We start from the raw sequence: 25115 nt of genomic DNA on the forward strand, positions 1-25115 counted from the left end.
GAAAATGATAAAATGATGATTTCTAGGTGATAGGAATGTGTTTTTATATGTGCTTCTCTAGTTGAGAACATGTACATGTAAAATAACACCATTTCTGTAACAATACTTTAAGCCACTAAGGGCTCTTTGAAGTAAAAAATCAATTATTTATGAAGGTGAAACACATGGAGATGTGTTTGTATTCTCACCAAGTCCTCCAAGTTTTGTTTGCTTTTTTAGTTAATCCTTCTACCCAAAGTCTCTGGGCTAAGCAACTGTTCATTCTAAAATACAACATGTCCTTAAACTCCAAAAAGTTTTTTCTCCTGTTCCCACTTTTCACACACTCATCATTTCTCACTATTTTCCCTTTATAGCTACTCTTTCAACCTCTGCAATAGGAAACCAAAGTATTCACTTTTAGGCTGAAAACCTGTCTGGTGATGGAGGAGCAACTTGTAGGGGGTGGGGAATCTTGTTCTTTCTAAATGAACATACATCCACCTTTGTAAAAGTTAAAAATCTCTGTTACAACCCACTCAAATTTTCTTCTTAGAAAGCAGCCTATGACCTTAAGATGGAATCAAGTTCAAATTCTACTGCAACTTTAGGCAACTCCTTTTATCTCTGGCTGCTGTAAGGAGGAGGTATGTATGCCAACTCATCAAATAACGTATAAAAAACACATAAACTTATGGGAAAAAAAATAACCAAAGTCAATCTGATTTAAAAGTGGCATTAGATGAGACTAAAATCGTTGGGACAAAAGGGCATTAAGAATTCTCGGGTGAAGGTATTTGCTAGCAAGTGTCACACACAGAACACGCACGTTATCTGTCCAGTATGTGTTGCCCACTCTACTACAATAAATTATTTTATCAAAAGTGTTGTCAGTGTAAGTATAGTTACACTGAACGCTCCTTTTCTCCAGCTAAAAGTGATTAAATCTTGATTAGCGGCGATCTGGTCAAACACAACTTCCTAATCTCTAACCACTGGTGGATCACTACCTAAACCAGCTTCCAGGGAAGTAATTTCTCTGTATCTCAAAACTAGTTCATTAACTTTGAAAGGTATTAGCCTTGAGGTACAAGTAACTAGAGAGCTAGCCGTTCACAGCGGGTTTTCTAAAAAGGAAAAATAGTTCACCTAATAAAAACCTTTGGGAAAGGAGCCCCTAAGTATTTCCATTAATGGAAACTTCAGATTCTCTCAATTTCCTAAAAACGTAGCCGTCTTAAGTCATTCAACTGCAGCTATCACTTTACAAAGAGAAAATTTAAATTCCCCCTCAGCTGTGGTAAATAGAAGGCGACAGACCCTCACCCCGCCGAAGCGAGGTGGGGCGCCTGCCTCCTACTTACTAGAAAACCAGCCAAAGCTGCTTTTAAACGGTCTCGTGGTGACGATGCATTCCTAACGGGTTTCGAAGGCACGTTTAAATCGCCCGCTTTTTTGTTTGCTCGCTGCATTCACCGGGTGCCGGGACTACGGCCGCCCCCGCGCGCCGGGGAGGAGAGCCCAGGGTGGAAAAGCCGGGGCGGGGAGAGGGGGGTACAACCGGGGAGGGGCGCCCGGGGAGGGGGGCCCGGGGCGAGGAGAGCCGGGGGCGGAGGACTCTGGGATGCAGAGCCCGTGAGGGGGGAAGGGGGGCAGGACAGAGAAAGCTGAGGACCCCAGGAAGGCGGGGATCCCGGGGCGGGGAGAACTGGGCCGCCGCCCCGCACCGGAGAAAGCACCGCACGGCGCCCGCCGGGCTGTGCGCAGAGCCGCGGCTTCGCGCAGCGGCGCCGCCCCCTCCCTCTCTCCCTCATCGCCGCCTCCTCCTCCTCCTCCTCCTCCCAAGGCGACAGAAACAACAGCGCGGGAGGAGGGGAAAGTAACTCCCGGCACCTCCGCCGGAATTAGCCCCGGTGCAGTGATGACACCTTCTCGTGGCGCAATCAAGCCCCGCTCCCTCCGCAGCGAGTCCCCGCCGCCGCCGCCCTCTCCGTTTGAAAGTGGCCACCCCCCCGCCGCCGCCGCCGCCGCTCCTCCCGCCCCGCCGCCGCCAGCTGCACCAATCCGCTCGGCCCCAGTTGCAAATCAAACGCTCCCTCGCGTCTAGAAGCCACTTGCGCCGCTGGAAACGGCCGCGCCGTCCCCCCCTCCCCGAGTCCCTCCCGGGCGGCACCTTCAGAGTGGGGCGGGCGCGCCGGCGAGAAACGGCTGTGAGATGGGAGCGGGAGCAGCGGTGACGGCGAGCAGCTCGGAGAGGACTCGGCTCCCGCTCCCGCCCCCAGACAGTTCTGGAAACTGTGTATCACCTCTGTCACAGGAAGCCATCCGGCGAGGAAGGCGGCGCGGAACCAACAAACAAACGCCTGCGGCCGCCCGCCGGAATCAACGCGGGGACGGCGACGGGCTTCGGGCCGTTCCCCGGGCGTGAGCGCGGTGGCCGCCCCCGCGCCGCGGGCTTTGTGCGGGGCTCCCGCGGCGCGGGCGCGGTAGGCCAGGCGTCCCCGCCCCCGAAATCCCCCACCCCGGGCCCCGGCAACGCTGCTGGGACCGTTAGGTGACGCTCCGGCGCGGCTGAGAAAGCAGCGCCTCGGCCGCCGCCCGCCCGTCCCCATTTCCACATGGAGCCGCCTCTCCTCCAGAGCCAGAGGCGGGCCACAAAAGTTGGCCCCGGGGCCACCCAGCACCTGCCCACGTGCCGCGGAGGTTAGCTCCCGGGTCTACCCCGTCCCTTTCCCCCCCACCGCCCTCGGCCGCCAGGTCACCTATTACCGGTGGGAGGGGAGAGAGGCTGCTATTTAAACGCCCGCGGAAGTTGAGGCACCCCCACTGGCGGGTGCCGTGCACCTGCCTCCCGCCGCCGCGCTCCGCCACTTTGAGCAGCAGCCGCGTCCTCGGCCCCGCCTCCTGCCCGCAGGCGGGCGGGGGGAGCGGGAAGGAGGTGGAAGGGATCGAATTTCTCTAGCAAATGGGACCGTTCCGACAGGATTCGGTTCCCCGGTCAACATTCCACATTCCATCCCTCTCCCGCATTTGCAAGCCAGCGCCAACAACCCGGAAAGCCTGCTGGCTACAGAACAACAGCCCCCAACTCACAAATACACACTCACAGGCACAGGACACGTGCACTTGAAGGGCTTCGCAACTTGCAGTCCCGGGGTGCACACTGCACGTTTTCAGGCGGACCAAGCGACACGACACCATCCTCACAATTTGCAGACGGTGCCAAAAGGTTGCAATTTGCAATCCGTTTTAAGTTCATGGTTAATCGGTAGTTTGGTCTACCAATGCAACTCCTTCTTAATTTCACCGATAAAGGGTTTTACACTTCACAGGCAGTCTCACTATAAGTAAAAGGTCCGTTCACTGGAAACCCAATTGGGAAGAACCTAATTGCTAAACTGTCCCTGCACCGCCCCCCCACCCCTCCCTCACTGTCCTTGAATTGATGCAATGAATATTTTGGACATGTGGTGACGCGGTGATAAGAGATAGGGCTGCAGCTACCCTACACAGATGTACCTATACCCACACCTATGTTTTGACTATACAGTCGTCGTCCCTTCCCCCGCACCACCACCACCACGGTCACACACACTCTGGATTCATATATGTACCCGGACCTTGTTCTGCCATTGCCATCTGTCTACCAAGTTGCTATTATGCTTTTCACTTCCATGCAACCTAATGCACTTTAGCTGTTTAAAAAATTCTATAACTAAAGCCAACTAAACTGGGTTTCTACTCCTGAACGCGTTTTAATTGATGATTCGCCTGAAAACCGCATGTTCTTCGCTAATCCAAAAGAAAAAGCTCTTAAGTCTTCAGCCCCCAAAACTGAAAAATAATCATAATAAAACTTACTGATCCAACACACATCAATTCTCAGGATCCAAAAATCATCCTCTCCTCCTCCTCCTCTGGCCCCCGCCCCGGCAATGCCCAAGTTACTGGTGGGATAGTAACGCTGCGCTCGGCGGCTGCCGGCCCTCCCTCCTTCGCTACATATCGAGAACCCAATCTTTTGGCGCCATATTAATGACGTACTATATTATTTCCACTAGGCAGCGACCTTCGGCATTAAATTACTCCCGAGAACTCCCGAGCAAAGCAACAAAACCATCAAATATGGCTGAGCCTCTCGGCTCGTCCTGCAGCCGCCGCCGCTGCCGCCGCCGCGGAATCGGGACGCGCACACGGACCCACACGCGGACACGCGCGGACTCTCGGTCGGCGCGCCCTTCCCGCGCGCCCCCCGCGGCCCGCGCGCGTACCTGCTGCGGAGGGGTTCGGCCGCGGCGCTGGGCTCTTCGCCGCTCGCTCCGCGCCGCATGAGTTCGGGCCGTGGCGGGCTGGCGGACGGAGTGGCGGGCGGGGAGCCGGGCGGGCCCCTGCTCTCGCCGGCGCGCACACACCCGGCGCTCGCGCAGGGAGGCACTCTCGGACGGGCGTTTGGCTTGTTATGGAGGAAGGACTGTGTGAATCAAACTCATTTCTGGGTCACTGCTGCCACAGGGGGGAGCACTTTAATCCCTTGCCAAAACGAGAGGGTGGGGACGGGAGGGCGGAGGGAGTTCGCCGGGAACCGCGGTGCGGGGGGCTCTGTCCCTCGTTAACTCTTCGCGGCCCTCGCCGTAGCAGGCTCGGCCTATGTCAGCAGGGGCTTGCAAAGAGCCGCATGCTTCAGCTTTTAAAATCTCTTCCTTCACCTCTCTTGTGAGCCTAGACTTTCTTGAAGTGTCTCCAAGACACCTCCAGGGTGGTGGCCTTTTAAATTATCCCTTTCAGACTCTCCCAGTCTCAACTCTTGTTTGACATCACTGCACTAGAAAAGGATTCTTTCAAATTACTTTAAAATTATGTAGATTAAACTGTGGCTATTAAGGAATGTAGTTTGGGTGAGAGGTTTTATTTTTAGATTGAATGGAAAAATAAATAGTTCTTTGGTAGTAACAGTTTTTGGGGAGCTGCGGATTATTACGACATTTTTAAATATAGAAAATCCAGTTTGGGAGCCGGAACACATCTTTACCTAAGTTTGTATCGAAATGATAATTCCAAATAAGCATTAATTCATTAGGAAACTAATTATTTGTGAGTTGACACCACCGTTATGTTACACTGTGTTACAGAACGGGACATTGTCTTCCAAATAGGGAGAATTGAGCCTAATGCTAAAACTGGAGCTGCAGACTAACATGAAATTAGTCAGATTAATTCTGGGGTATTTATGTGTAAAAAAGGAGTGGAGATTAACACGCTTCTCTCATGAAAGTGTTAGCCGCTCAGTCATGTCCAACTCTTTGGGACCCCATGGAATGTAGTCCACCAGTCTCCATGGGATTATCCAGGCAAGAATACTGGAGTGGGTTGCCATTCCCTTTTCCAGGGGGTTTTCCCAACCCAGGGATCAAACCCTGGGGTCCTGCATTGCAGGCCGATTCTTTACCCTCTGAGCCACCTGGGAAAGCCCTCTTCTCTCATGGACCCCCCTTAAAGAAATGAGTCTATATGATATTCTGCTTCAAAAGGGAAAAGAAAAAAAAAAATGGGGTACAGGTTGAAAATACTATTCAATAATCTGGAACATAGATCACTGATTACAAAATTGAGTATCAAACCCTATGGCATACTTGTCCACTGGAAGAATTCTGAATATGTCAGGTTTGGTTTCATAAAATCTCACACCAACCCATCCACCTACATCGGGATCATAGTAATCTGATAAATGTGGGAAAACAAAACTAATTGAGTCTTTCAATTATTTTTCAGAAAGCAAAGTAAACCAAAGGAAATCTTAAGTATATGTCCTTTTTCTCTCTTGCCTGCTTCACTAATGAAGTACAAAGACACCCTATCAGTACTGTTTATGTGCTCACTTAATCGTGCTCACTTAATCCTGCTCAAAGAAACCACATATGTAAAGCACTATGCTATCATTATTACTGTTATTAATATTGCCCTGAACTTACTGCTATTTTCCTTGGTTCACTTTACACATACTCTACTGCAGAAGTAAAAGGACACAGGCTTCATAGCCAGACAGACCCTGAACTGAATCCGACTCTACGAGTTGTCAGCTACGCAACTGTGGGGTAAATTACAAAACCTCTCTGAACCTCAGTTTCTTCCTGAGTAATAAAATGGGGTTAACAGGCCCTACCTGAAGGGTTGTTAACTGAAATAACTCCATAAACATGCCCAGCAGAGACCCTGTCAGTATGAGAGCCATCCCTCCTATCTCTCATTCTTGGTCTTCTTGCCTTTGAAGACTGCAACTTTTCCACATTCCAGGGAAATTTATTTCACTCATTCCCCTGCAAAAAATAAAAATAAAAAATAAGCTACACTTACCATTCAGCCTTTAACTTTTTTTTTTTCTGACTATCCCCACTCCCAAAACATCAGGCAACAAAAATGAAAGTGTGCTGAGTAAATAGATGAGAAAAAAAGGGGTAAAAGAATACATGAACCCTCAACACTGATTCTATGCTTAAGACTGATGGTCCCAGGAACGTGATGAGGTAGTGCCATGTGCTGTACACAGCCCTGGACTAAAAGTCTGCAGCCTCCTATCAACTCACACTATAACTCTGGACAAATGTCTTTGGATCTTAGTTTCCCCACTGAGATGATAGACAAGATGATATTCAACACCCCTTGTCTTATTAACAGTAATTTCTGGTTGTTCTTACCAAACTTACAAGTTGATGATTGTTTGTAGAAGTGGAGGACAACTTGTATCAATAATGCATAAAAACGACTCATTAATGATCAGCGATTGACTTTTTTTAAATAATAAATGTCTTCTGCCAGATCACAAAGGAAACCTTTATACATCCTATTTCTAAAACGGGACAGCAGTGTCTTGTGGCAGCATATTTAAAGAATAAGAAGCACTAAGCTGGCAATTAGGAAATGAGTTTCTGGTAACACTCTGTCACTTATTAACTTACCAAATCATTCATGATTACAATTTCTTGGTTTCTAGAATGGTCCTGTTAATTCACACTTTATTATCAGAGATAAAAAGGACATTCAAGAAAATAGGTACAAAGTTGTCAGTGTAGTTATCAAGATTCTAGTCTTTTCTGATCTGATCAGTGTTCATGGTGATAATTACTATTCTGTATATTGCTTTCATTTTGCTATTGGCATACACAGTTTAATTATTCGCTTCCATAATAATAGGTTTATAGAAATACTGAATACATATATTCATATTCCTTATTTTGAAATCATACATGATTAAACTTATAAATATTTACCTAGTTATTTCATTTGTGTCTACTCTGCAGGTAAAGAATTATAAAACCTTGACACAAAATTCAGAATTGTTCATCTTTGAAATTAAGTGGATATGTATGCTAAAATCCTATAAATCTCATTCCTTCAAAGAAATTGAGCAAGAAATTCTTCCTGGCAAATACCATTGCCAATTGGTATATGTTATGACATATGTATGCTGCTGCTAAGTCGCGTCAGTCATGTCCGACTCTGTGAGACCCCGTAGACGGCAGCCCACCAGGCTTCCCTGTCCCTGGGATTCTCAAGGCAAGAACACTGGAGTAGGTTGCCATTTCCTTCTCCAATGCATGAAAGTGAAAAGTGAAAGTGAAGTCGCTCAGTCGTGTCCGATTCTTAGCGACCCCATGGACTGCAGCCTACCAGGCTCCTCCATCCATGGGATTTCCCAGGCAAGAGTACTGGAGTGGGGTGCCATTGACATATGTATATACAATGTTTATTGCACAAGTGCTCTCATGGATAAAATGAGTTGTGTTCTAAAAGTTTATATGTACTTTAATTGTGTGGAACTTTTAATTTAATCCCCAATACCTTGTTATAAAGCGAGCTTAAGTTGTCAACTAGTTTTTAAAATAACTCTAATAACTAAATGACAGAAAAGAATAACTTTTTTGAATGATATTATTTGGGGAACAGAGCTCCCTGTCTAACCAATCGATGAAGTCACCAGTCATGAACAACCTGGTAATCCCTCCGAGTAGGTGGTTACAGTACATAGAATGATTGGAAGACCAGTGATCAAGATGCTTTCTTGCAGGTGTCAGGACTGACTAAATTATTGCCTTTCTCAAGGTTCTTCATTTTTGTTTTCTTTTACTTGTCTTTGATTTGGTTATTTTAATTTTGTTGATTTTCATACTTTTAGCACAATGCAAGATGTCAAAGAGAAACGAGTCTGACAGAGAGAAGAGGAAATAACTTAATTCAGCCAGATGGAAATGTCCAAGACTGCAGAAGTTCAAAATAAGAGAAGCTTTTCTCAATCATGAATGGAAACCATGATGGAGAGAATTTTCAAATTTTAGAAAGGCAAAGGAAGATGATATATTGCATCTATATGGGTAACGATTATAAACATTGCCATATATTTTTCAAGTTTTTTTCCTAGGCATTTTTAATAATGTCACATATTTGAATGATGTCATGCATTTCATTTTACAATGTTTCTTTTCACTTCTTTCATTTTTATCTTTTCAGTATTTTACTTTTTAAAGTAATTTTTTTTTCAGGTCTTGGCCAGCCTGCATACCATAACTTCATCTACAGGCCACATCAACCATATATTCTCATAGTTACTCCCTCAAACTTGTCAACTATTGGAAAGTTTCGCCAATTTTAATATCAAATTCAAATATCTCTTTTAGCCACTGCCTCTATGACTTCCAAATTTTGTTTCCCATGGACCTTTCTTGTCTAAAAAGTGACTCCAATTCTACCCCTCAAGTCCTCTCCAATTAGATGCAGAGCAGTGATAACTCAAAATGTGATCTCCAACCAGCAACAACAACTCCTGAGAACCGGTCAGAGATCCATTACTTCCGTCCCCACCCCAGACCTACTGAATCAGAAAAGGAGATCCAGCCATCTGTGTTTTAACAAGCAATTTAACAATTTGAATTGTTTTTCAAATAATTCTGATTCGGGTTTAGCAACCACCTGAGTAGATTTTACTTTCATCCACCATGTTTGAGGTACATGACAAGGCATGGGAGACAAGGCTGCGAGTAAATAGGTAAGCAGGTCTACTCTCTGCCCCGGGTGGTAGTGGTGTAGTAGCTTAGTCCTGTTGGATTCTTGTGACCGCATCGACTATAGCCCACCAGGCTCGTCCATGGGATTCTCCAGGCAAGAATCCTGGAGTGGACTGCCATTTCCTTCTCTAATTCTTTGCACTTAGGGCAGTTAAAAATACAAAGGAGTAATGACAATTAACTATAGGGTGTGGAGGAAGCATAAACCTAAAAGATTACAGGTATTAACCAGATTGGGGGTGCGGTGGGGATTGGGGGGCGTCTAGTGGTTTTCTTGATTTGGAGGTTTATTTTTTGTTTCTTAAATAAAGCCCCTGGCTTCTGTGTGGCAAAAGGATGGGGTAGAGGTGAGACACAAGGTAGGGAGGTTAGTTAGGAGGCTTCTGCAGTTAACAGGTGAGAGATGGAGGCTTGGATAACAGCCATGGATCGTGCGAGGGAGACAAGTAGGCAAAGCAGCCTGTGATGGGGGCTTGGGGAACACAGTCCAGCTCTCCAGAGGCCTCAGCATTTGCTCTGGGCAGGGGAGTGAGAGCTCCTCCCCCCAGCCAGCTCGGTGTCCAAGGGATGTCTCTAGGGCTTATGGGGTCTCTGTGGCATCTCAGAAGGGCACCCACTTGGTTGAGGCAGTTGTTCCTCAAGGAAGTAACATCTAGGCAACCAAACAAAAGCCCTGTTGGGCAGTGAACAGCTTGAGCTGTCCAAGCTCTGTCCCTGCACACAGTGCGGAGCCTGAAACTGTAAGCCCCCAGGGCAGACAAGGAGGGGCCCCAGTCAGGAGGACTCGGGCCCCTTGCAGGGTCCTTCTTGGCCCCTCTTCTCAGAAAAGTCTGGATCAGATTCCAGGCCCTTCCTCCCTGGGGTCCCAGGTCCCCACTCCAGTCTCTTTATCCCTCCACCGGAAAGCTCCATTTTCCTCTTTTCTTCCACAAAACACCTTAATGGTCCATTATAACCTGAGCCCAAATCATTAGCAAATGAAAAACTGGCTCCCACTTTCTCTAAGGCCACAGGGGGTGTGTGGGAAGGGGTGGGGGAGGAGGCTGGGAGGGAGGCAGCCCCCCGGCACACTGGTTTAGTTCCAATGTTAATGAAGCAAAGAAGAGGAGGTGAAGCCCACACTTCAGTCTCTGTGTTATAACTGTTTGATAATTTACTGTTTTTTTCTGCCATGAGGCACATCTGTGTGTGATAGATTGGATGCCAGAGGTGAAGAAGCTGGAGTAAAAGATGTCTCCCAAGTCTCTGGCTTAGAGAATTGAATAGACTCCTACATTTGAAATTCCAAAAGATGTTCATTAAACACTGAGCAGGGTTCCTGGTGAAAACGACAAACCCCTGCCTCCGGGGCAAAGGAAAAGAAGGAAATTCCTAAGGAAAGAAAATCCAGTAGTTCAGCTTGAGGAGGCAGACAATTGAAGGTGCCCACACCCCACTCCAGTACTCTTGCCTGGAAAATCCATGGATGGAGGAGCCTGGTAGGCTGCGATCTATGGGGTCGCTAAGAGTCGGACACGACTGAGTGACTTCACTTTCATGCTTTGGAGAAGGAAATGGCAACCCACTCCAGTGTTCTTGCCTGGAGAATCCCAGGGACGGGGGAGCCTGGTGGGCTGCCGTCTATGGGGTCGCACAGAGTCGGACACGACTGAAGTGACTTAGCAGCACAAGGCCAATGGGATCAAGAGTCAGCTGTTCTAGAGGAAGGCTGGGTTGTGAGTATGGGTTTAGGATTTATCAGCACAGAGAGGTTAACTGAGGTCATGGGAGTGGATGAGATCAACTGCAAGTGTCTATAAAGTAAGAAGAAAACCGAGCCTAGGCTCCAAACAAGGGAGTCACCAGTAACAGTCCAGGTTAATTGTCCTCATGCCAGAATCAGGATTTCAAAGTGCCACAGGAGAAAATCACAGACCTGGGCTGGTAGTTTCCACAAGGTGTTCCACCACTTCCACCGTGCCCTGAAATCACTATTTCCCCAGACAGTTCACTCTCCTGCTCTCACTGGGATCTTTCTCAGAGTTTTCTCCCGGTCCTCCTGCTGCCATCCTGCCACTTACCTAGGCATCTTCAGCAGAGCTCCTAACCTACATCACACATGTAACAGCAACCGCTGAAGAGGAAATCCTCTAATCTTCTAACACCAAACTTACAGAAGGTCTTCCCTACAGGCTCACCCACCCCTTTTTCTATCACAGTGGAATGCATATGTCCTTCCCTGCACCTGGGCTCAGAATCCTGAGACTAGCTCACCTTTCCTGATCTCTTAACTCGAGATTATCCCTGCTCTTTCAGGTATTTTCTACTTCTCTGGCTACTAATTCCTTCTGTAACACATTCAAATAAATTTCTGTCTCCCACTAAAAACAAACAAACTCAAATCTCCCTTATTCTCTTTTATTTCTGTCTTCTCTTTTACAGTCACACTTTTTGAAAGAAGATCACCATTGACATTCTTACTGCTAAAATCAGGAGCAATTTCTCATCCATATTCTACTTGACCTTTCACTTCCATTTGACACTTGTGTTGTGGTCCATGCATGGGTTGGAAAAGAATTTCCAGACATGAGACAGAATGAGAGGGAAATAAAGTTTATTAGAGTGGGAGACGCTGTTAGAACAGCGGGCCAGCTCAAGGGAGAACCAACGTTGAACAGGGGTTCTTAGTCCACTTTTATACCCAGCTTACAAGGAGTGGGATAGGGGTCTTGCTGGTCATTTGCTGATTGGATGAGGCACGGATACTGGGTAAGGCAAATACCTTCTTCCTATGTGGGGTAGGAGGTGAGACAGGTTATACTGCTCAGGAGGAACAGAAATCTGTTAATAGTTACAACATGGGGAAGGGAAGGACGATAAGGGTCTGGTTTTTCCGTTCCTGCATTCCAAGACCCTCCTTGGTTTTATCTGCTCTTTCGTCCTTGGGTCACCACAACTTGTTCCTGTGTGCCCTGTTTCATGAAATACTTTCACCTTGAGGCAGGAGGTGGATGAGCACACCCCACCCCACCACACACACCCAGGGTAAAGCAATTTAAGATTTATTCCCTGTGGATCAAAACTCCAAGACCAGAATACCTGACCACACATGTGCAGAAAGGCTCCTTGGAGGCCAAAGGGTAGTTATGTCAAGGGATGTTCTACTCTTTTCGGTAAAATCCATCCTGGCTAAGAGAGGCCTGCGTACACATGGAAGGATCCTGAGATATACCAAATAGGATTGTGAACCAGACAAGTCAAAATGATTGGCCAAAGGAAACCTGGAAGGAATGCCCCGTAAAAGTGAGTCAAACTGTCATGAGGATGAGATTCAGCAACTCTCTGTCCTGGAGTCTAGTTGTGCATCCGTCCACAAGTACTGTATTTTTTTCCTCCTCTTAATAAATAGTTTGTTTCACTACTTTCCATCTTTGTGAGAATTCTTTTCTGGAAAGCTGAAGGGCCAGAGTCCATGTCACTGACCACTGGTCTAGTGGCTAGGATCTGGTACTTTCACGGCCATGACCCAGCCTCAATCTCTGGTTGGGAACCCAAGCCAGGCTCCAAGCTGTTGCAGGTTGAGGCCGCCTGAGATCAACCTGGCTTCCATAATGTCAGCAGTCTTCTGGTTTCTCTCCTATCTCTCTGCCCTCTTAATTTGCTTTCTGAGGCTCCTCTTTCTCTTTGGTTAAAGCAATGCCTCAGACAAACTGTTTTTGAGTAAATGAGAAGCTTTCAAAAAATTCAACTGAAGGAGTCATTTTGGTTGAGACATTTTATAAGAAAAAATGAATGATTCACCAACCATGCTTAGAATGGATACAAAAAGAAAAGAAAAAAAAAAAGAACATCTGGTTAAAGATTATTAGGCTAGTCAATCAGCTGGATGGGTAACCCTAGCTTCCCAGAAGGAGTTCTCAGTCTTATTAAAGTCTGTCAGAAAACTGTTCACGCACTTTATCAGGAATGCTAATTGCTTCCCAGAAGGGGTTGTAAATTACATCACACAAAAAAATTTCTGTCCCACACCAGCTTTGAGTTAATTTGCTTTCTCCCTTTCAGTCTCCTAAATGTTGGTTTTCCTTAGGGTTCTCTCCTAAGTCCGACTCTATTCTCATTCTACAGGTATCTCTTAGTGTTCTCACCTGCTCTCATGACCACCCCCCAAAACATACATGTGTATTTGTATCTTCAACAACTTTTCTGAACACCCCGGGTACTGGACTCCCCACAGGTGATTCAAACTTGGTGTACCCCAAAAATGAACTTATTTTCCCTCCTACTTCATGATTCCTCATCTGTCCCAGATCTCAATTAGCGGCACCACCGTCCACAGCTGCCCAAACTGGGAGTCAGAACATCATCCTTAGCTCTTGCTTTTCCTTGACATCTCCTCCACCATCACCACCACTAATCCATTCTATCACCAGACCACATCTACGTCAGGTTTCTCTCTCCATCCCTAAAGCCACTACCATCATCTCAGTGACTTAAACCACCACCTGTCTGTCTGCAGTCCTGTCCTCTTCTAATTCATTCTCTATTCAATAGTCAGTGTGATCTTTTAAAGCAAAAATATGATCACAGCATTCTCATTAACACCATTAATTGCCATTTTTTTCTTTGTTTATTCTTAAGGATAGAATGTGTCATCAACATAACTACTTACTTTTGCTAGTTCTCCTTCCAAAACCTCCCCCTGCTTCCATGGCTTGTCAGTAGTAGTATCTTCAGTAGTAGTATCCATTCAGAACCTTTGAAAATCTTAGCCCTAAACTCAGAACATTCTTCCCTATCTACCACCACTTCTTTTGGCTCTAATTCACTCAAGTTCTACCAAAGAGACTTATCTTATCTCCCTAACCCCCACCTTTTTCTAAGGTTCCATGACACTCAGTATTATCATTATATTATTGCTTCTCTCACTGTTTTGTCATTTTTTTTTACCCCTCACTAGACTATCTGTGATTCAATGACTTTGTCAATTATTCTCTCCATTATGTTTCTAGTACTGGGCCTAACAGCTGGTAGGCAGTTAATAAATGTTTTTAATGCAATGGATGAATGATCAATATATTTGTGTAATTAAATAGCCTCCAAAGCACCATTTAAAAAAACAGATAATGTTCATTCTTATTTTCTAATGCTGAAAGTATTAAATATTATGTTTCAGAGAAGACAAAATTAAAATTGAAATCACCAAAAAGCTATTACTCAAAGATAATGACCACTAAAATTTTGATGTATATTTTTACTGCCTTTTGTATATTTGTGTGTGGGTATCTTAATAGACATACATAGTTTAGACAAATGAGGTCATACTGTATTTCTATTTTCTGACAATATTTTACTTAGTTTATCCATATAGTTGGAGGTTTATGTTATTTCTGTGTTTTTACTAATAGAAAGAGTACATTAGTGAATATCCTTATATCCTTATAGTTCTATAATCCATGATTAGGAAGTTGAAGTTTTATTGACAGTATAATATTTACCATATACATGAAATTTGAATGATTCCTGATTCTTTAATGTTGTACATTTATGTTTTTCTAAATCCATACTTCTACAAATAAGGCTGTAAATATTTCTATGCATAAATTTTTGTTTACCTACTTTACCATTCTTGGGATAGATTTTGAAGTAAATTACTAGGTCAAAAGTTTTAAGGCTTCAGATTCATTGTGCCAAATTGCTTTCAATGAAACAGGTTGTAATTTAGATTCACCATTGTTAATGATTGGGGACTTGCTGCTGCTGCTGCTAAGTCGCTTCAGTCGTGTCCAACTCTGTGCGACCTCATAGAAGGCAGCCCACCAGGTTCCCCCGTCCCTGGGATTCTCCAGGCAAGAACACTGGAGTGGGTTGCCATTTCCTTCTCCAATGCATGAAAGTGAAAAGTGAAAAGTGAAAGTGAAGTCGCTCAGTAGTGCCGACTCTTAGCGACTCCATGGACTGTAGCCTACCAGGCTTCTCTGTCCACGGGATTTTCCAGGCAAGAGTACTGGAACGGGTTGCCATTTCCTTCTCCAAGGGACTTGCTGAGTATTTGCCAATTATTCAGCATAGAGCTAGACTCTGTGGAGGGTGAGCAGTATGCTCTCAAAGAGACATGTATGGAAAGCTCCATGGGCTTCCCCGGTGGCTCAGCAGTAAAAGAATCCTCCTGAAATGCAGGAGACATGGGTTCAATCCCCGAGTCAGGAAGATCCTCTGGAGGAGGAAATGGCAACCCACTCCAGTATTCTTGCCAGGAAAATCCCATGGACAGAGGAGCCTGGTGGGCTTCAGTCCATAGGGTTGCAAAGAGTTGGACACAACTGAGCATGCACACATAATACCAACAGAAGCAATAAAGGTAATCTGACCACATATAAAAATGCCACAATAACTTGTAGGTAATCTAAACAATGCTGAAATAGGTTAAGCAGGTTTCATAAATGAAGTAGAATAATTAAGAACAAAAGAAGTAGGAAGAAAGAAATGGAGATTGTGGGGAAGATGCCGGGAGAATCTGCACAGGGAGCAGGAAAGAGGAAAAGAAACAATTATTGAATGTTTTCTGTGCATGTGCCAGGCACTGCACTAAGCATTTCACACCTAATATCACATTTTCTTCTCACAACAACCTGAGAAGTAGGAATTATTATTTTCATCCAGATCCAGATCTAAATGATGTGAAAAACTGACATTCAGGGGGATTAACTAATTTGCCAAAGATCATAAAGCTTCTGAGAGGTGGCACCAGGAACTGCTTGAACCCAAGCAGTCTGCCTCCAGAGTTCACGCTTTTAAGTGTATGACTCAACTAACTCATTACAAACTCAGAATCAAGTACCCAGTCAGAAATTGTACTGTGATTTAGTATCAGGGACGTGAGTCAGTTCACGCTCACTAGATTGAGAAAGAAAATGAGGGCAGAAAGGATTCTACATGCTAAGACTTATTTCAGACAGTAGAGATGTAAAAAGTTACTTATTAAAATATGTGGCACAGACTTAAATGTAAAATTATAAAACTTTGAGAAAAAAATACAGGAAAAAATTTGGGGATCTATGGCTAGACAAAGAGTTCTTACACTTGACACCAATAGCAGAATCCATATAAGGAAAAACTGGTAGATATGGGTCTCTCAAAATTAAATGTTTTCTTTCCAAAAGTCCCTGTTAAGAGAATGAAATATCAAGCTATAGGCTGAGGAAAATATTTGCAAACCACATATTCAACAAAGAATTAGTATCTAGAATATATGGAGAACACTTAAAACTCAACAATTTGAAAAAAATCAAACAATTCAATTAGGAAATGGGCTAAAACCATGAACACATTTCCCGAAGAGGATATACAGATGGCAAATAAGCATTTGAAAAGATGCTCAATATAATTAGCCATCAGGAAAATAATGCAGATTTAAACCACAAAGAGGTATCACTACACTACTATCAAAATGACTAAAATTTAAAAAAAAAATAGTGGCAACACCAAATGCTGGCAAGGATGTGGAGAAACTAAATTGCTCATACATTGCTTGTGGGAATGTAAAGTGGTCCAGCCACTCCTGAAAACTGTTTGGCAGTTTCTTTTAAGACTAAACATGCAACTACCACAAGGCCCAGCAATTGCACTCTTGGGCATTTAGCCTAGAGAAATGAAAACTTATGTTCACATGAAAGCCTGTACACAAATGTTCCTAGCAGCTTTACTCATAGTAGCCAAGAACTGGAAACAACCCAGATGTCTTTCAATGAGTGAATAGTAAACAAACAGCAGTACATCCATACCATGAAATATTACTCAGCAGTTAAAAAAAGAAAAAAACTATTGATACATACACGAAGCTTCAAGAATTTATACTGAGTTTAAAAAGCCAATACAAAAGAGTTATTCACTGTATGATTCAATTCACATATCATTCTTGAAATGACAACATATAAGAATAGAGAACAGATTAGTGATTACCAAGTGATAATGAGGAGGTCAGGGAAGGAGGGAAGCCTATGTGACCATAAAAGGGCAACATGAGGGATCCTTCTGGTGATGAAAACCTTATAGAACTTGACTGTATCAATGCCAATCATATTTTACAAGAATGTCTCCCATAAAATGTTACTATTGTGGGATACTGGGTAAAGGGTACATAGGATGTCCCAGCAGTATTTCTTATAACCGTACGTGAATCTACAATTATCTCAAAATGGAAAGTTTAATTTAAAAAAAAATAGGCAATCGGAAAAGAATTTAAACACTAACATATTCCTAGAAAGTAGCCTAAAAGGTAGAGAAATCTCCCAATGTCATTCAACAGAGCCACAGGAATGAAAAATTCATGTGGCCTAAGCTGATGCAGATGTGTAAGTCCCTACGATTTCTGCTCTCCTGCAGGAAGGCTCACCTTTTCAGTACCAGTACAAACAAAAGGCTAAGCAGGCTTGCAAGGGTAGCAAGAGAAAAGAAGTATTGAAAATACTGTAAAAAGGAAAAAAGGAGTGGCTCTTCCTAGAGCCCTTTATAAATATTCTCTGTCACCTGGCTTTCTGTTTTCCATCTAAATGGCCAAGAAGAATTAATGACTATGCCCTTTCTATGGTAGAGACTCACCAGGACCCTGAGGGCAGGGGAAGAATTTGAGTCTTGCCTCACATCAGCCAGATCTTACCTAATCTCTCACACATATTTCTCCACTCCAGCCCCAAGGCTTCGCCCTCGAAGCCCTTCCCACCCTACCAGAGGCCTGTTCCCCTAGCAGCTCCACTGCCCAGAATAGAGCATCCATGTAGACATCTCATATATCACTCACTGACTTCTAATCATGGGTCGAGCCCACTAGGTCACTCTGTAACATTCATCTTAGTTTTAAAAACATGAGAGGGACATTGTTGGCAAAAATCCAGGAGTAATGAATTCTATGTTCTAGAAACAGAGAAACTGAACTATTTCAATTTGAAAGTAAGAGCTGGCAGGAAACCAACAGAAGCAAAGTCCTCTGGGGAGGAAACGGGGGGAGGGAGCAAGCTGGTGAGTTAACTTGTAGGCCTGTAAGGTGGGCAGATCTCTTTAAAAAGCAAACAAAGCAGTTTTAGACTTGAGAGACTTAATTGGCATCCAAGGCCAAGAATATGAATAATGTTACATAAAAACCTTGCTCAAGTGAGAATTCTGCAATCGAAGCATTCTGACTGTAATAGGTAAAGTTTAAGGGAGAGGAATATAGAAAAAGATGTTTATTTTTCCAGTCATATAACATATGGGCTTCCCTGTTGGCTCAGTGATAAAGAATCCGCCTGCAATGCAAGAGATGCGGGTTCAATCCCTCAGTTGGGAAGATCCCCTGGAGAAGGAAATGGCAACCTACTCTAGTATTCTTCCCTGAAAAAATTCCATAGACAGAGGGGCCTGGCAGGCTAAAGTCCCTGGGGCTGCAAAGAGTCAGACACAACTGAGCAACTAAACAACAACAATTATAACATACACCATTCATGGTATAAAGATTTAAATCTCATCTTTTTTCTTCATCATCATGGCAAGAAAAGTTTGATGCTTTTCAGAATTTCAAGGTCTAAGAAAATAGGCTGGTTTTGTAGGTTACAGACAGTGCCAGGATACTAGGATGCATTTGTTCTTCCCTCCATTAAATGAGAAACTTCATGTATGGACAAGGGAAAGTTAGAGAATCAATAATAGCTCAGGGACCTCCCTAGTGGTCCAGTGGCTACCAGTCCATGCTCCCAGTGCAGGGGACCTGGTTTCGATCCCTGGTCAGGAAACTAGGTCCCTTAAGCCACAATTAAGAAGTTCACATGCCTCAGCCAAAAAAGATCCCATGTGCAGAGACTGAATATTCCTCGTGGCACAGCTAACACTGGCACAGCCATATATATATATATATATATATATATATACACACACATATATATAATTTATTTAAATATATATTAAATAAAATATATATATATAATGGCTTAACAGCAATTCCAGATCACTTTAGTAATGACAGACAGAAATAGAATTCATAGAAAATTAAAAATCTATTTTTTTATGGCTCTTTTCAGTTTATTGCATGAAGGAGTTACACTAGTCCAAGTTAAAAGCAGACCCCAAATGGTTACATTATACAAGCTGTGAGGTTTTTAAACTTGTGACAAAGGACAGAAGGGAAATTGTACTCATTACAAGGAAATCCTCACTTAAGCTTCAGTGAGCCAAAAGCACTTAAAACCCATGAACCTTCAGCTGGTCGTCCTTAGGCAGTCCAGTCTCTACCAGGAACTGGCATATGTTCTTGTGCTGGTCACCCTGTAGCTGAATTACTTCTCCATATTCTGGATGCTCAATTCCAGTACTATTGCAGGCAAATTTCTTCTTAAATGCCTTCACTGGTTTTTTTTTTTTTATCGTAATCATCAGCGATCCCTTGGATAGTAGTGAGGGTCTTCCTGCCATTTCTCTGTTGAATTCTTATATGGATATAATCCTCAGTGCCAGCAGGATGCAGATCATCACCCTTACTTGCATCAACAAAGGGGTCGAACGAATGGAGGTTCTGGATAGCAGACATATGATACGATTCCTTTCCTCGGTGGAAAGGGCCAGCAGAAGGCAGAGGCGGGAGAAGGTGGGCAGGTGGGGGGCAGAGCGCGGGGAAGCCAGGGGGCTCGACGGGGAGGCTACTGAGTCCCTGGTGATGGCTCAGTGACTGGGCAAATCTATTTGTTTTAACCCTTTCCCTTTCTTATACCCTCCTCTGTCCACCTAAAATATTAGCAGTGAAATGAAAGAAAGGCACACAGGCAGAAAAACAACAACGCAAGAGCCTGGGGAAACTATATCTATGTTATATTCTTTCAAATTACAACAGCCGTTATAAGTATCATTGGATAGACAGAGATTTATGTAAAAATGCCCATTTCTGGGTTATTAATTTTATTATAGCAAAGAAGGGAAACAATGTAATGTCCAAAAATAGGAAAATATTTAAGCATTTTATGGTATGTTGATAGGGTGGAATGTTTTGCAGCCATTAAAAGAAGTCATAATTTCAGATAGCAAAAATTAAAGAGTGAATACCTACCAATCGTGGGAATAAGGAGGAAAGGGGACTCTCATACAATGCCAGTAGAAAAGTGAATTGTTACAGCCTTTTAGGAAAGTAACCTGGCAACATGTATTAAAATTAAAAAATACACTGTCCAGACAAAGACCCTGATGTAGGTAAAGAGTATTTGAAAACACAAAAGCAAAAGCAGGTAAGGACTATGCCACGGAATCCTCTTATACAAACATGGGATGCTTTTCATGGAAGTAATCCCAACTGAAAAAGCCTACTTCCAACTCCCTGACCACTCATCAAGTCTCTGGGGTCTACCCTGTGGGATCCTCAAGGCTTGCATTTCCCTTTAATCCCAGACCTCCGGGTAATACCATCTCTCACTTGGCAACCACTCAGCCATGTGCAGGGACCACCCATATTGTACAGTCACCTAGATGCTTCGCTTGCTTTGCTCGCTTCCTCCCACCCACAACATATTAACTGCCAAGTCTGGTTAACTTCAAGTTATTTTCTTGGGCTCCAAAATCACTCCAGTGACTGCAGCCATAAAATTTAAAGACGCTTGCTCCTTGAAAGAAAAACTGTGACAAACCTAGATGGCGTATTAAAAAGCAGAGACATTACTTTGCTGACAAAGGTCCGTATAGTCAAAGCTATGACTTTTCCAGTAGTCAAGTATGGATGTAAGAGTTGGACCATAAAGAAGGCTGAGCGCCGAAGAACTGACGATTTTGAGCTGTGGTGCTACAGAGGGCTCTTGAGAGTCCTTTGGACAGCAAGGAAATCCAACTAGTCAATCCTAAAGGAAATTAGTCCTGAATATTCATTGGAAGGACTGATGGTGAAGCTCCAATCCTTTGGCCACCTGATGCAAAGAGCCGACTCATTGGAAAAGACCCTGATGTTGGTAGATTGAGGGCAGGAAGAAAAGGGGGCAACAGAGGATGAGATGGTTGGATGACATCATTATTTCAATGGACATGAGTTTGAGCAAGCTCCAGGAGATTGTGAAGGACAGGGAAGCCTGGTGTGCTGCAGTCCGTGGAATTGCAGAGCTGGACATGACTGAGCAATTGAACAACAACTGGTTAACTTTGAATTTGCAATATGTCTCCCACTTGTTCCTTCCTCCTCTTCCCATACCATCTATCCTGACTCAAGATGGTATTTCCTATCACTTGAATTATCCAATAGTAAAACTGGTGTTCCTTCCTCCTTAGCCCTGCTGGCCCCAGTTTATTTAGCACGCTGTGACCAGAGCAATCCTCCATGAAACTCTGACCATGATACTCTCCTGCATACAGCACTCTGTGCCTCCTCTGTGGGTAGAGGGCAAACCTCAGCATCCTCAGCAGAGCACTCCACCTCCTCAAGCACCTGGCTCGAAACAGGACCTGAACTTGTAGCCCCAGTGCCTTTGTGTGTTGAATGGTATACTTAGTTGAATAGTATCCCCTCAAATTCATGTCCACCTGGACCCTCAGAGTGTGGCCTTTGTGGATGTAATTAGTTTAGATGAGATCTTGCTGGATAGTTGGGGCTCTAAATAAAACGACTGGTGTCCTAATGTGAAGGACACATGAAGACACAGAGAGACATACAGAAGGAAGACGGCCACGTGAAGATGGAGGCAGAAATGAGAGTGATGCAGCTACGAGCCAGGGAATGCCAAGGCTTGCCAGCAACCACCAGAAGCTAGAAAGAGTCAAGGAAGTAATCTTTTCTAGACTCTTCAGTAGGAGCATGTCGCTGCGGACACCTTGGTTGCGGACTTGTACCTCCCAGAACTGTGAGAGAACACACTGTTGTTTTAAGCCACCAGGTTTTGATAATTCATTACAGCAGCAATAGGAAACTAACACAATTCATTAGGAGAATTGCAAAAAAAAAAAAGACAATGACAACAAAATCCAAAAAACTCAATTTAGCTGAAGGGAAAAGAAATTTATCAGAAAGGTATTACTATATCTCAAGGATCCCAAGAACAGAAATGCAGTTGAACCACAGGAATGTCCAAAATCTGAGACACAACGGTCACCAGGATTCCCGGTCTGTGATGTTTTTCCCCTCTGTATGCCCTCCATTTCTTTTTCTTACTCTTCCTTTCTCTTTTCCTCTTTTCTTTCTCTTCTCAAGGTCATAGTCATCGAGAGCTCCAAAACTTAACTTCTGTTAACCAAGAGAAAGTGACTACTTTTTTGCTTAGTTTCAGTTCAAAATTCCCAAGGAAGAACTGAGTGGCCTGTTGAGTAAAAATTCCACCAACATTCAGCAACTAATATTATATGGTCAGAAGATGATTCTTACAGAAACCATGTGATCACACGGTACCAAGAAGATGATTTTTATAGAAATACAACTAGGAGGGGGAAGGAAAAAGGAACCATTTGTGTCCTTTGATATTCATGCTTCTTTTTTCCTGGAAGTCATTTTTTATTCTTTATCTCTGCTTGCTGAAACTGCACACACCTTTCAAACTCTGGCTTAAATGTCACCTTTTCCACAAAATGTGTTAATCTCAGCCACTAGACTACGAACTCTCAAAGCAGGATAGGAGTGGGGAGGAGCACCCTGCACTGCTGAAGGGCAGAGGAGGGCGGAAGCAGGGTGGTGGGGAGGGCAAGAGGAGGCCTCCGGGAGAATTTGGGATTGAGAGGTTGTGGTGATTCCTTAGTCAGCAGGAGTGGACGCTAAAACTGGTGGGAAGGCCAGCAGGGCCAGGCACTGGACAGGTGCCACTCTGAAGATCAGGCCATCCTCTGTCAGACAGCAGCCCTTACTCTGGCACTTGGCACTTCCAAGGCTCTTCTCAGGCATCCAGATGCCGTCTCAGGCAAAGAGCATGAACTGGGAGTTGAACTTTGATGGAAGACACAAAAATACAACTAATGGAAAATTTAAGAGTGCTCCTGTCCACAACCTAGCTGGGTAGGAGGTTCAGGCATAAGATCAGTTACAGTAAATTTAAAACTTCAATATTACAACCAAAAGCTACATGTGAGTCTGTGCTATAACCCATACTAATCAATGTTTGGCTATATTTTTGTTTTATAAGTCATATTATGACAATGTGGTGAACTTGCAGCTTTTATGTCTAGGACTTGCTGATGTGCTTTTTTTTTTTTTTTAACTGTACTCATTGCTTAATACAGCCACAATTAGTCCTGCAGGTCAGTTAGAAGTCCCTTGGACAATCAAAGAGCAAGTTAATAAAGACCAGTATGCCATGTGCTCAGCTTTTTTGGAGAAAGAAAGAATCATGCTGTGACTTGGAATTAAGGCTAGTGTGGCACTTATTACATGCAAGAGCTCAAGGAGGTGGGAGGGGGAACAGACAGTACCGACAGAGGTCTGGCTCCTTGCCCCCCTCCGCACCCTCGGGCCCAGGCAGAGAAGAGTTCTTAACTGTGGACCAACTCAGTCATCAGGCCAGAGCACGAGTCAGGCCCATGCTTCTCCAGGCAGGGTTGACCCATCAGTCAAAATCTCTCTTCCCCTGCTTCCCCACCTGCCATCCAAGTAAATCTATTTACTCAAGGTGAACTTTAATGCATTCAAAGAAAAGTATTCAAAAGTTACTTTGGTTTTGAAAAATTAATGCTTGCCTTTACAAAATCAAAATCCAAGGAGATATTTATGTTAGCTTATACTGGTGGCTCAGAGGGTAAAGCGTCTGCCTGCAATGCAGCAGACCCGAGTTCGATCCCTGGGTTGGGAAGATCCCCTGGAGAAGGAAATGGCAACCCACTCCAGTATTCTTGCCTGGAGAATCCCATGGACAGAGGAGCCTGGCGGGCTACAGTCCACGGGGTCACAAAGAGTTGGACGCAACTGAGCGACTTCACACACACACACATATATAGATTTATAAACTTTTATAGATAGTTAAATTTAAACAATCCCTTCTAAAGGGACTTTTGATTAATAGTTGGTCACATTAAATGGTTGGTCATTAATTAATCTATTTAAAAAATTTATAACTTTATAAATATTAATATATATAAATATATATATTAAGTTCTTCTGTTGAATGACCAAAAAATTCAACTGAAACCAAAAAACACTTTCCAAGTACTTAAGTAATTTACATATATCTAATAAATTAATCTTATAAATATGTTAATTTTAAGTTCTTTTAAATGTCTAATGTTGCATTTACATTTGAAACATTTCCACTTAAAATCACAAATGCAAATCAATTACTTAGTTACACCTTTTAAATAAGCATTACACATATAACGTGTTATTATTCTATTAGATCTTCTAAACATTATAAAAACTTAAAATACTAAATATACAGAATCCTTTACACAAAAATACTAATACCATGTGTTTCATTTTTAGTACATTTCTATATTTAATTGTAAGCTTTCCCAATGTTTTAAAAAATGCTTATTGCTTAAAAAAATGTTTATCTTCTCAAATTCTTTTGACGACATTCTAAAGCTGGTTGAATTGCATATAAGGTCTGGAGCCATAAATATCTAGGGGAATTTTTCTCATATAACACCACAAAGAAGAGTCCCTTTATACTCTTAATATATCATAAACTACAAAACCAGAAAAGGGACTTGACACCCTCCAATGATGCTACCCTCCTGTTAGTCACTCCCCTGTGTAGATACTTCTACTCTGAATGAGCCTGACCTGTAATCAATAGGATACTGTGGAAACAATGGAGAATGACTTCTGAAGCTAGGTCATAAAAGACATTGCTTCCTCTACCTTGCACACTGCTGGATTGTTTATTGTGGAGGAAGCCAGCTACTCATGCAGCCCAGGGAGAGGTCTATGTGGTGAGGAACTGAGTCCTCCTACCAACAGCTAGAATTAAATTGCCATGTTTATGAATCTGGGAAACAGCTACTCTAGCCCCAGTGAAGCCTTCAAATAACTGTAGTCCTGCCGAACATACTGACTGCGACGTTAGGAGATATCCAGACTCGAAACTGAGCAGTCTCACCCTACCGTGTGGTCCTGGTGTGGAACCTGGTCTCAGTCTCAGCCTTGCTGGACCAAGGAATCCTCAAAGTGAGAGCTTTGAACCGTCATAA

At 43.7% G+C, this 25115-nt stretch overlaps 1 protein-coding gene and 1 pseudogene across 26 annotated transcripts in view; both read right to left on the reverse strand.

Annotated features, from left to right (window-relative positions):
• JADE1 (jade family PHD finger 1) overlaps positions 1 to 25115 on the reverse strand; it is a 299180-nt gene that overhangs the window by 51960 nt on the left and 222105 nt on the right. For 3 of the 26 annotated variants that reach the window (XM_086346728.1, XM_086346727.1, XM_086346726.1), the window contains one exon: positions 6140 to 6293. The exons of 10 other annotated variants lie outside the window; for them this stretch is intronic. In XM_086346728.1, coding sequence (XP_086202854.1) covers positions 6140 to 6224 — 85 coding nt within the window. In that variant the 5' untranslated portion in view covers positions 6225 to 6293. Of the gene's footprint in view, positions 1 to 1343; positions 1901 to 2152; positions 2381 to 2741; positions 2940 to 3086; positions 4338 to 6139; positions 6294 to 25115 lie in introns of those variants that run through there. 13 more of the 26 variants (XR_015144266.1, XM_086346735.1, XR_015144268.1 and 10 more) reach the window with 10 other exon arrangements.
• LOC147355140 (eukaryotic translation initiation factor 1 pseudogene) lies at positions 19057 to 19569 on the reverse strand (annotated as a pseudogene).

Source organism: Bos grunniens, chromosome 17 (genome assembly GCF_055505025.1).
Source record: "Bos grunniens cultivar Pamir isolate PY7600 chromosome 17, Bosgru_T2T1.0, whole genome shotgun sequence".
Classification (NCBI taxonomy): Eukaryota; Metazoa; Chordata; class Mammalia; order Artiodactyla; family Bovidae; genus Bos; species Bos grunniens.